Source organism: Lycorma delicatula, chromosome 7 (assembly GCF_047948215.1).
Source record: "Lycorma delicatula isolate Av1 chromosome 7, ASM4794821v1, whole genome shotgun sequence".
Taxonomy (NCBI): domain Eukaryota; kingdom Metazoa; phylum Arthropoda; class Insecta; order Hemiptera; family Fulgoridae; genus Lycorma; species Lycorma delicatula.
This window is the reverse complement of record NC_134461.1, coordinates 90,171,742-90,185,216: the sequence shown is the minus strand read 5'-3', so window position 1 is coordinate 90,185,216 and position 13,475 is coordinate 90,171,742. Positions and strand designations below refer to the sequence as shown.

General features: G+C 28.6%; 1 protein-coding gene across 2 annotated transcripts in view; it reads left to right on the top strand.

Moving 5' to 3' along the window:
• Window positions 1-8,920: 8,920 nt before the first annotated feature.
• The window catches only part of LOC142327463 (trafficking protein particle complex subunit 13), a 59,887-nt gene continuing 55,332 nt past the window's right edge, over window positions 8,921-13,475 (top strand). For both annotated transcript variants that reach the window (XM_075370563.1, XM_075370562.1), the window contains exon 1: window positions 8,921-9,051. In XM_075370563.1, the coding sequence (XP_075226678.1) occupies window positions 9,009-9,051 (43 nt within the window). In that variant the 5' untranslated portion in view covers window positions 8,921-9,008. The remainder of the gene's footprint in view (window positions 9,052-13,475) is intronic.

Below are 13,475 nucleotides of genomic sequence, written 5' to 3'. Positions count from 1 at the left end.
TATTTGCAAATAAGGATTTAAAACAATAACAGAAAAATGAATTGAAAACACAAATTAAGAATTTTTTTTTCATTTTACTTGAAATACTGATGTTTTATATTATCTTTCGTAATAATTATAAATAATTTTTTACTTATTTATCTTATAATTAATGAATTTTCTAATACTTTATGCATATGATTTAGTCATATCCTGATGACCAAATGAAGCTGTATAAACTTGAGCAAATAGAAAAGTTAAAAAACTATAAAAATTATGCGTTAATTACATATTTACAATATCTAATCTAAAAAGCTGTCTCTTATACGAATGCTTCTGGTTTCTTGTATACAGAGAAAAGTTGCTATATTAAATTTGATGGTACTTCATTCAGCCAACTGGGGTCTCATCTCCTTTGTACTCAGCATAGTTATAGTAATTGTATATTTTCAATTCTTGCTGCCTTATTCTTGTTCAAGTTTTTCAATGCTTAATTAAATTTTTATAACATCGATCGATTCATTTTTCCTCTACCAACACTAACCTTACACTCTATAGTCATTCACAATGTTTCTATCACTTGGAACTCTCTTCCTTGTTCTAAACACTAGTAATCTGCACCTCCGCTATTACATTTCAGCTTTGTTTTTCTAAAATTTTCTCTTTAATTAAGCATGTTTCCCATAATTACTCCACCAAAAATTTTTTTTTTAATGTTTCTCTGTGATACCATTTCTTGAATTGCTTTTTTGCATACATTACAGATCTGTAAATTCAATTTTTCTATCATCCTTAGTTTTAAATAAATTATGCTTCAAAAAAAAAATAAGGGAAAATATAGTTAAAATCTGTAAAATTTATAATTTTGTATTTTTTCTGTGTTAGAATGATTTTTCTGATTCTTTTCTTTTATAAATAGCCTCAGGCACATCTCGAATTAATGTCCAACAGTAATCGGTTACCATGTTAATATTCCATTTCGCTTTATAGCTGCTTTCCTTCACCAAAATGTCTTGGTGGAAACATTCATGTTTGTCGTGTACATCTCTGAGGTTGTCCAGAAAAAATCCAGATGTGAGTGGAGGAAATGTATTTTCAAAGACATATTACATCCCGTAGCTCTGTATGAAGTAAGAAGTTGATTAACAATATCGTGGTAATTGTCGGATTTTTGTTTGCCGAGAAAATTTTGCAAACATCTTTAAATGAACAATCGGTTACATGATCCTTTGGTTCAGGCCAAACAATAGGTACACCAAATGGCAAAGCCTTCCGTGTGCCTTTCAGCCATCCTCTTAAATATACAGAACAATTAGTGCGTTCTGTATGAAGAGTCCACGTCTTATCCTGATCACCAATTTTACACTGAACGTACAAATGATACGCTTTTTTAATTAAAGTGTAATGTTTTTTCTGTTTGATTTTACAGTAAACTCACCTCATACATAACAAAAGGCATCCACATCATTTACACAATTTCAAGGCATTGTGACACTACACTGTTAACAAACTTAAGACAGCAATAAGACTGAACAAAATTAATTCATTCCTAAATCCAGTGCTTAATACAAACAACACAGTTGTGTTTTCAACTACATATTTCGATCTGCACAGACATGATTAATCTTGTCTATGAAGACTCGCTCTTCAGTATTAGGCATGATGTCATAATATGTGACTATGATATCATTTAATTCTTTGTCTAGTATTGTTTATTTATAGCTTACAAATTATGTTAACAAAGTTAAATAATAAAAAAATGAATGAACAAAGTACAATATAGAAACTTAAAATACTAACTATACGTTGAAAAATGAAAAAAAAACCCTTTAATTAAAATTTAAAAATTTTTCAAAAATGGTGGTTGATAGAAAGATTCTGAGTCAATATTCGTTTTCAGCATAAAAACAGATTAAAATCATTTATCACATGTTAGGAAAAAAAAATTATGTTTACCAGTGTTATCTCCATTTCTTAGTTGGATGAGATTCCAACCGATCACTGACGCAATATTGCAATAAATATTCTCTTACAATCTTATAGGTTAGCTAAATTTTGAATCGTTCTATTATTTTTTTGTTAATATTGCAGAATAAATGCTAGGTTTTTATGATTGGAAGGAGCCTTTTATGTTTACCTAGATTTTTTGGCAATCTCATATACAATGCGTTTGTTTATCTTATTTTTCATTGAAATTTGTGAATTTTTCCAAAATGAAAATAAATAAGATAATTTTTTCTAATTTGTTTTATTCTATACTTCAATAAGCTTTTCTTGCACATTTTAATAAGAAAAAGACAATAACAGTAGGGCATTAAAGTACAGTTTTCTCTTATCTTGTTCATGACTGCTGATTAGTTAATGTGTGTCAATCATTGATAAATATATTTTTAACTTTGATCAGTCAACTAAACTTTTTAAAAGCAATAAGCAACTATCAGTTATTGACAAAATGTTATGTTTCTACAATTTGATATCACAAAGTTTACGATTATTCTGTAGTTACCATTTCGTATATAATTTATGAATTATTTGTTCATTTAAAAAAAATATATATGTATATATATATATATATATATATATCTGTACCTATAAAGCAGTTTGTCCTGACTGACTCAATCAACTCCCAGCAAAAACTATTGAAGATAAGTTGATGAAAAAATATTTTTAACAGTGATTGCAAATTTTCCCCATTTTCGACTATGCTGAACAAGATATTCAGTAAATTTGGGCTTGAAAATATTCTTCAGATAAATATCTAAAAACCATTTTCAGTTTTTTAAAGTGTGCGATGGTGTACGGTTCAACCAACTCAGCCACTGCCACTGTTACTGGATGTGTGAAGCAATTAACTGTATCTGTCTCCAGTTACTTGACTAAAATACATTAACCAAAAAAAAATTGACTATAACAGGAAATGTAAGTAACAATATACATTGGCTGAAGCCACAACGGGATGCTATAATGGAACTTTTTTCTTAAATAAAATAAAGAAGTTACTTAAATTTAAAATAAATTACCCTCTTTTGTAATAGTAATTCGCACAAATGAATAATATATACATTTTATTTACATATTTTTTTGTTATTTATTTATAATTTTGTGACTGCCTCATCATTTTCTCTACCTTTTTTTTAAAAAAACTGTCATGCTACAATTCGATTATGGTAAAATGTAACAACAATACAATGATACAATAAATAAACAAATGATGTGTCTTGTTACAATGTAGCACCAACATTTTGTGTATTGTTGATATATGATTTCAGTTTTCACTTAACAGTGTCAAAACAATGCAAGAAAGTTTTTTATTTGTTTAATTCTGTCACTTTATGTTTTTTAAATTTAGCTGGTTACAATCCTTCTAGTAAATAAACTGCAAATGTAAAATTTTCAAGTTCTTTTAAATAATTATCTACATATATATATATATATATATGTATGAGTATGCATGAATAGATGACACAACTGTGTACATATATTATATATGTATAGTCAGAAGATTTTGAGGCAGATCATTAATAAACAATAAGCAAGTAAATATCATCAAGAAAACTTTTAAAGAAATAATATCAACCTAATAAGTCAGACAACAGAATCTTGTGTTCGTGTAACTAACTCAATGCAAACTTTGGCTTATCATGTTTCTGTTGTCATTTTTATCAAATTACCAAACCGTTTTAAAAATCGTCCCTCTAATTTATTTAAGATACAATTAAAAAATCTTGTTTTATGGTAGCAATATTACTATGTTGATGAATTTTTAAATAATATTAATAAAAAACAAATTGATTTTTCTGTTTTTTTGCATCTCGTTCAACATGTACACCATGAGCTAAGCATATATTAATGTAATAAATATATGATTACACACTGATAAGTATAAATACAGTGATAATTTAACACTTTTAGTATGCATTAATGCCTAAAACAACTATAGTTTTAGATAATCTCAGTAGAAAGTGTACATTTAGCTTAAAAACACCTTAAGCCTCCAATGCAGATTGCCCTTAAAGATTTAATGAACGCCTCTTACATATTAGACAAATGAAATTTATCTCAAACATGAAGACAAAATGAAACTTTAACTAGTCAAACATATTATACTCTTGATGAACGGTATGTTGTGTCTGTTATGTTTTCAATGTAACATCTAACTGAATTAGATCTTTAATTACTTATGATGGCCATATTGAAAGTTCTCGCATACACATTTATTATTGGTTGGTATTATATAGTGACCTTCATTTGAGTGCAACCTTTTTTACACTGCATAATCAATGGAATATCTGGTAAAAATTGTAAAAAATACTTTTGGGAAAATATTGAAAAGATCATTTGAGATGCAACTTGTTACTTACAACTGGCTACCACACAAGTGGAAGTTTGATTAAACTAGTTCATATGTTTAACTACCAAAGAAAAGAGACAAACATTAAAAAAAATGGTTATTATTGTTCTAAAAATGGTATTAATCTTTAAACAGAAACAATTCAAAATGCAAAAGAAAACAAAAACTACATTTTATTACGTAGAACTGATTTTATAACAAATAGTACACTACAATAAAAATAACAAATATTTTTTTTGATTTTGGTGTTTTCTAAATTCTTGCGTTATAATATACATAACCACTAATTAAACATTTATTTGTAATAACTACCATTTCAGAAGCAGCAAAAGTAAATAAAATATAAATTTATGCCTGTATTTTGCAAAAAAAATTGATGTGTACTTTAATTGAGAAATACTTTTTTCTTTTAAGAGCCAAAAAAATCTTCTCTGTAAAAACCAGCAATAGTTGCTCATTGTAGATTCATCCTATTGCCTTAATAATGCTGTTCTACTTTTAATATGTATTGATGGAATCTTTCTTCTTGTTCGTTGCTCACAGCAGTCAAATTTAAAGAACTGATGTGAGCAACAAACAAAATCTTTTCTTTTTATCTTATAAGTCAAGATGAGAATGTAAAAATGAATTTTCAATGTCATTCTGCAGCGTAAATTTATGTAGTTCACTAAAAGTTTCTCTTTTAACAAATCCTTACTTTCAACTTTTTTGTTTTTGAGAAACCTTTGAACAATCTTTGAATGATTTCAATATTGCCTGTTCTGTAGGATTTAATTTATCAAATATATGATCGTGTATTATTAATTTTCTGATTTCAAGCACAATAAATATTCTCTCTTTCAATTTAGCATCGACAGCAGTAACAAATGTGGCCATCCATTGTAAAGCATTTCATTAAATTTTGTTTTCTATATTTATGCAATAATGTTTTATATATTTGTCTAATAAATTGCACACTTCAAGGGTGAGCCTACTAATTTTACTTCTTGTTTAAACAAATCCAAATCGTGAACTAAATCATTAGGTTTTGCCTATATGATTAGTTTTGTTGAGTATTTGATTCTCGTGATATGAATGTTATATCTCTTGAAGTTGTTGCTTCTGCAGTAGTATTGAGCAAACCTTCACCACTTAGATTTTTTTTAAAATAAATATATTTAGTAAAACAGTACTAAAAGGTTTGTGTGTTCATTATATACTAAATTTTTTGTGCAACATAAATTTAAGCAGTGATAACTTGAAAAAATATGATGCATAGAATATCTGGTATTACATATTGTGATCTAGCACTAAGAATAAAATGTAAAACATTCACTTCCTTTTCAATTCCAAAAATTGTGTTGACTAGTGTAGTATGAAACATAAAACAGATTAATACAACTCATAAAGGAGTACAAGAATTACAAAACTTTCAGTAGTAAATTAACATAATCTCTGTCAATTGGTCTGTATTATTGAATCACCAATAATAGGTGGTTATACAAGATGTCTCATGAAGAAATGGAAGGAATTTCAAGACAAGTTTTACAAGTGAAGATAAAAAAAAAAGCTATCATGAATTGGATCTGGAAATGATTCGTTTTCAAGTTATAGCTTATAAAATATTTTATCCTGATTTTTGCTTCAACGGTAAAGTGAAGCCATACTAAAATTCTTGAAACATAAATTATGGAGTAAATGTGATGTTTTCATTTTGTTTCAACTGAAAAATTGAATAAAACAGTTGCTAGAACAGTATCTCTAGTTATTTTTTGAGAAAATTTTGTAAACAAAATATTGATGTCGCAAAACATAATTTTTAGGTTTGTTGTTCATTAATTGCTAGTAAAATTTTGAAATAAAATTTGTAGAAAATATAATTCTGAGAAAATTACATAATTTTAGCTAAACATGAAGAATTTAAGAAATTTGACTTTTATTAAAAACAGTAAAACATGACAGATTATAATTTTAAATCAAAAAAAGTGTCTTTTCAACCTAGAAAAAAACTAGAAAAATAAATAGAAAGAAATGTTAAATAAAATTACCTCTTATTTAATAATAAAACAGATAGTAAAAGAATAATAGAAATAAAAATAAAAGAAATTAAAATAGTACTAATGATCTACTTACTACTGATTATTAGTATGATTTTAATTTCTTTGTGATATGTTACATATATTAAAAAATGAAAATTTATTATTTAGAAATAGTTTTGAGAAAAAAAATTGAAAAACTTTTTTATTTTGAAAGTCAGGTGTATTAACAGCCTAGCAACATTTGAAATTTGAACAGTTTCGTATGATTTCAAAATTGAAGAAAATTACAGTGTTTGTATCAGTTTCTTGAAAATACATTCCAGTTTGCAGATGAGGAATACATAGATATAATTTTTGTTTATGTGTATTGTAATGGGAGTACGTTAATTGCACATTGTGAATATTCTAGGATTCTAAGTAAATTACTTCTAGAAAATTTTGGAATCGTTATATAAAAATTTCAAATCTGAAAACCTTTGCTTCAATGTTTACATACAACCTTTGTCTTCAAGTTCAAATTCTGTTGAACATCAAGAATAACATTGTGTCAATGACGAGCAGAACATTAAATTTAATAAAATGTGCTTTATAACGCCAAATTTTTGCATTTTATATTAATTTTCTAAAAAATTATTAGAAATGCAGTTTTTGAATCTACTTTTTTTTCAGGAAACCATCAAATTTACTCCTTTATTTAAATTCTAATAATTTCGGTATGGCTTCACTTCACTTTGAGAAAAATTTGGGGTGAAATTTTTGAAGATTATAAATAGAAAAAGAAGGGATTTACACGAACTCTTTTCTTTACTCTTACTTGTAGAACATGCTCTGAAATTTTTTATGTTGATTCATGAGATAGTCTGTATAATTAGAATTTTTTGGTACAACATACCAAACATGTCTTGACCAACACATCATTATTGAAAATTTATATACTTCACCACCAAGCTTAACAAGTTATCTGGTTGTTAATATAAAATATTATTTGACTCTTCCCCACTACCAACTGCTAAATCAGATTTAGATGAATGTGTCTTTAGAGAAACACCTTCATACCCTGTCATCATGTAAGATTCCTTACCTAATATTAATAATAATATGGAGTGAAGTGAGGTCTTGTTTTAACTCAACCTTTTGACATTTCATTTATTAGTGATGCATTTATGCCCAAGTGAGTAATTATATTTTTATAAAATTTTGTAGAAAGGTTCCTTGCTTTATTAGGTGGAATAATAAATATATAATTTTTTTTGTTGATGTGGTAGCCTGGATAACTTTAATATTTGGAAAGATAATACTTTTAGAGTTATCTGATCAAATTTTATATTCTACCAATTTAGAGAACTAAATGAATACTTAAAATGATTAAAGAGGCCTGCAAGAAGATAAACTGTTAACCCTCTACTTACTGATTCATTGCCTCGCACAGGAGCACTTTGTACTTATTAACTTTTAATTTATATTGTATTTGGATAATTTTAACACTTTTCTTAACCAGATTTCATAAAAAAAAAAATTAATTTTAAGGTATAATTAATAAATATCATAAACAAAAAATATTTGTAAATTTAGAAGCAACAAAAACAAATGAAAAAATATAAATTACAAACTTTTGACTTCATATAAAATGTTGTTATTTTATCCCATATTAAAGGGTATTGTTAGCAATATTTTTTTTAGGCAGTTGTGTTTTTAATATTTTTCTCTTGCACTCCTGATCAGTTTATACTGCCCCAACTCTTATGATGTTTTCTTCATGTACTTCCTGTATCAAATCCTCACTTATCCATTCCTTTCTTGGACGAAGTAATGTTAACTTTGCAATTTCTCACTTACAACTAAGGAACATTGATGAAGCAAAAAATTTCAGTCAGAGACTGTTTTTATCTTTACATGAAAGAGACTTATGTAAGAGTATCAGTAAAAGGCAGCTGATAAACTGTATGCAGATAATGTACAGAACATACAGATGTAATTTAAAGTAAATATATGTGTAAAAATATTACATAAATTAATTACAATTAATCTTTACTTCATATGAAAAGAAACTTTGTGGCATGGTGTTGGACCAGAATTTATTGTACTGATGATAAACAAATCTGTTGTAATTGAAATATGTACAACTTCCACAGTTTTATTTAATTAAAGATGAATAAACTAGTTCGTTTTAGTTAAAATAGTGGTACAATTTTATTATTACATATTGATTAAAAAGGTAATAAGATACAGTTTTGCATTGAAACATTCGTATGACGCCCCCCCCCCCGCGTGTAGTGATCAAATAAACTTAATTTGTTTCGTAATGTAACCAACAGATAACGCTGAAGTGAGAAAATCAAACTTGTTTACAACTTAAAAAAGTGGTATAATTTCAATCACGTAAACAACATATTCCCTTTTCTTCCCTATGTTCATGTGTATAATTAATTATAGCAAAATATATGAAATAAAATATCGCCGTAGAATAATAGTATATATAATTAACATTAATAAAATTGTTTCGAACCAGAATCATTTATTTTTACGATTTAGGTAGCTAGTATTTCTTGTACATAATGTTGGTCAGACTGTGTAACAACCGTCTGCTTGTCAGTGTTTTTATGTCTCGTATTGTGCATGGTAACCTTAATCTTTGGTAATCCTAATACAATAAAATAACTATGGATTCAAAAGAAAGAACCGATCACTTATTAGCTTTAAAAGGTTAGTTATTATATTCGTCTAATTACATAAAAATGTTAATTTGGTAATATTAAATGTTACCTTAAACTATTACTTGAAACGCAAACCTGCTGGTTACTTTTAAATTGGTTGTTTTTCGTACTTTTATGTATTATTAATGTTCAATTTATAATTCGCGTTTTAATTTGGTAATATATGAGTACTACTTATTATTGTACGTAAGGTTTGAGTACTGTATTATAATTTATGTACTGGCAGAATTAAACGTAAACATCGTTTTGTAGAAAATCAGTATTTATGAAGTCATGCACCTGATAGTTTAATACCAAGAAATGGAAACACTTGATTAGTTTAGAGTTGAGTAAAATCTATGACAAATGATTGAGATTACTTATAGGGAAGAATATAATGGGATGATTTAAAAGTTTTTGTTGACAGAATACAGAATTACAGTAATTATGTTCAGAATACAATAATTACTAAAAATATAATAGTAATGAGATGAAGAAGGTATCCACAGAAAAAATGGGTGATAATTTCTAGGGTCTCTTTATTGCTGATTCAGTTAATGAAGTAATGTATTTGTTTGTATAAAAGGAAGTAAAAATAGATTAAATTTCAACAAAAAAAAATCCAACACAAGGTGGTGGAGATTTACAAAATTAAAGTGTATAGTATTGTATGTTATGACCATTTACTACTGGTACAAACATATGCCTGACCCTTATTGTAAAGTCTATGGTGAATACTTAACCTGCTAACAGATCCAGAGATCCACCCTGAAATTATGCAAATACTAACCTGAACTGTTCCTTATATTGTGGGTATAAATATTAATCTTGAGTAATATCTAGTACAGGAAATGTTTTGTTCTGTGATACTAGATAAGCAAAGATGAATTCACTTGTAGTCAAGATATTAAGTCTAATAAAAATTTTGGAATATTCTAAATGATTAATAGTAACTTTAAAACACTTCCATCTACTGGATCAGATGAATGTGAGAGAGTTTTGTATTCCTTGCAGCAATAAGTTTAGATCGTTTACTTTATCTGTCTACCAGTACATTTATTGATCTGTAAGTAATTTTTTTGTAAGTGTAAAATATTCTACCTTTATGTGGGATGCAATTGGGGGACTTGTTTTCAAAAAAGTCCTCTTCTTCGTGCCATCTACTTCACTTAAAGTTGCACAAAGAAGAATTGAATCATGGATTAGTGTGTATCGCAATGGGCTTTGTGAGCCGCCACCTACCTCTACTGTCTACAAAGTTATATTTATATATAACAGTTCGATGAGTATAACTATATTTTTGGTGGGAGTTGTGAGATTTCCATTGATCAGATATAACTTTCATGTACAAGACTACACTTCATTTACACTCATACATATCATCCTCATTCATCCTCTGAAGAATTATCTAAACGTTAGTTACCAGAGGCTAAACAGGAAAAAGAGAGAGAGATATAACTTTCGTCCCTGTAAGAATACATTCTTTGATGATGGGTGACAACTATGCCTTTGGTTCTCAACAGCAACTAAAAACACTTTGTGATAATACACAGACAACATCTTTCTTACACTGTGTAGGCAGACTTCTATCAATTTCCATTGTTTTTCTAGAACCACCTTTTGTGGTTGATTTCTCGATAGATCATTAGCATACACTTCATTCTTACATTTTCAAGTCAACCATGGTTGATTTGATTATGATTGTTTTCCAACTCACAAAATTATTGTTTTGGTAATTTCTTAGGCCAGCAATAGATAAAAAATAAAATTTTCTGGAATTATAATTAATTCTATTTTCCAGAAAATTAAGAGTTATTAATTTTTATTTGGAATAAAAATTATTTTGAAATTTTTATTCAGAATAATTTTTAGATAAAAATTATTTAGAAATTTCTGTTCGAAATAATTTTTATTATATTTAAAGGTTATTTAGAAATTTTTATTCTGAGTAAAATTTAGAGCCCATTAAGTACACATCTTGTCATAACTGATTGTATTCTTGATTCATGTTTAGAACAACACCATCTCTCTTGACTGTGTAAGTGTAAAACCATTTCATGGCCTCCATTACAGCTCCTCAGGTTATGTAAATACCTCACTCTTAAAAAAACTTTATGGCATCCTCTTTATGTTTAATAGTTTCAACTAAATGAATAGAATGTGTAACTCAGAACAAACAAGCACGTACGATTACCAGGTAACTATCTAACTTTGTATCTTATTGCTTCTCTGGTATTTCAATATTATATTTGGCTTCTACAGATATGAAAAAGCATTCTGTTATCTTGTAGAAAGAACAAATTAATTGTAAGATGAATCTAGGAAAGTATGAGGACCATCCACGTTGTACTGCACCTGTAGATGTCTGTACCTGGCGTCTGCTGCAGCATATAAATGTTGACACATCGTCATTCTTTCCTATGTATCCTTGCTCATATCCTCCATGGAGAATAAACCTTATAAATTTTAATTTTGACCTTACGACATACAATAAACAATCAACACCATCTATTGTCTTTCAGCAAATGTTTCAGTGTGTTCTCTCCAAGATGAAACCAGACGCGGTTGTATATACTGATGGATCGTAACAAAATGATACAGTTGGGTGTGCATTTGTTGTCAATGAAAGAACTTATATGTTTGGTCTACCCGGTATTACGAGTGTGTTTACCGCTGAACTATACGCTATAAATAAGGCTCTAAACATCATTAACCCTAAATATAGAAAAATTCTTATTTGCAGTGACTTGTGTAGTGCTCTCCAAGCCTTAAAAAAATTTTTATTCCAAACATCCTATCGTCATTGAAATTTACAACGCAATCGCTGAGTTGAATAATCGCAACACAGAATTAAGTTTTTGCTGGGTCCCTAGCCACGTAGGGATTCCAGGTAATGAACATGCAGATTCCGCTGCCAAAGAAGCATGTAACCAGCCTCCTTTCACCACCCGAGTTGCTACTTCTGATTTCATTAACTATGTAAAACAATTACTAAGAGCAAGGTGGCAAGGTGATTGGACGGCTACCGTTGATAATAAACTTCGTCAGATTAAAGATTCTGTGTTACCATGGGACTCATACAGAAAACCCCGGCGTGAGGAAGTAGTTCTCTGTCGATTGCGGATAGGACACACAGAGTCACACACGAGTACCTGTTTACAAGAGGACAACCACCTCTATGCGCACGATACAACTGCCGCGTGACTGTGCACCACATACTCGTGGACTGCATATGTTATGCGGCATTGCGTCGTAAATTTAAACTACCCAGAAACATCCGTGGAATCTTGTGTAATGATAAAGAGGTTTTAAACCGGATGTTTCTGTTTTTGCGTAGTATAGGGTTAATACAAAAAATTTAATTAGTCTAGTCCTATGTATTGTTTTTGTTATCCGAGTAGCGAGCCTTTTACACTCCCTATCGGAATTTTTTTTTTGTTGATATATATATATATATATATATTCATATTTTTTTGTTTTTTTTTTTAATGTTTTTTAAATTCGTCTGTGATAGTAGTTGTAAGACTTTAAACATAATAGTTTTAAGTTTTATTTCCTTTTTTAGTTTTAAGTTACATGTTAGTGTTTCTGTTATCCGAGAATGGGCCTTTTACACCCATTCCGGATTTTGTTTCCTGTGATAGTAGTTTTAAATTTTAATTTTATGTAACAACTTTAATTACTTTTATTTATTTATTTTCCGGGCGATGATAACGTCCAACTGTTTTTCGCCCTAAAAAAAAAAAAATAAAAAATAAAAGATACAAGAGTGCTAGTGATGAAGAAAGTAAAAGAAACTATCAACAATTAACTATCGAGAATTAAGAAATACTATAAACAGGAAGTGCAAACTAGCGAAAGAAGAGTGAATTAAAGAAAAATGTCCAGAAGTGGAAAGAGAAATGAACATTGGTAAAATAGACGAAGCATACAGGAAAGTTAAGGAGAATTTTGTGGTACATAAAATCTAATAATGTGTTAAATAAAGATGCTAAACCAATCTATTATATGAAAGAAAAGGTTGGTAGGTGGGTTGAATTTATTGAAGACTTATTCAGGGGAAGTGAATTAAAAACTGGTATTATTGAGGAAGTAAAGGGAGATACAATACTGAGATCTGAATATCCTGGGATAGACGGGTTTCCTGCAGAATTACTGCGCAGTGCAAGTGAAGAAATGATAGATTATACAAACTGGTGTGTAATATTTATGAAAAAGGGGAAGTTCTGTCAGACTTCAAAAAGAGTGTTATTGTCATGTTACCAAAGAAAGCAGGAGCAGCAAAATGTGAAAAATACAGAACAATTAGCTTAACTACTTGTGCATCAAAAATCTTAATTAGAATTCTGTACAGAAGAATTGAGAGGAGAGTGGAAGAATTGTTAGGAGAAGACCAATTTTGTTTCAGGAAAAGTATAGGGACAAGCAATTTTA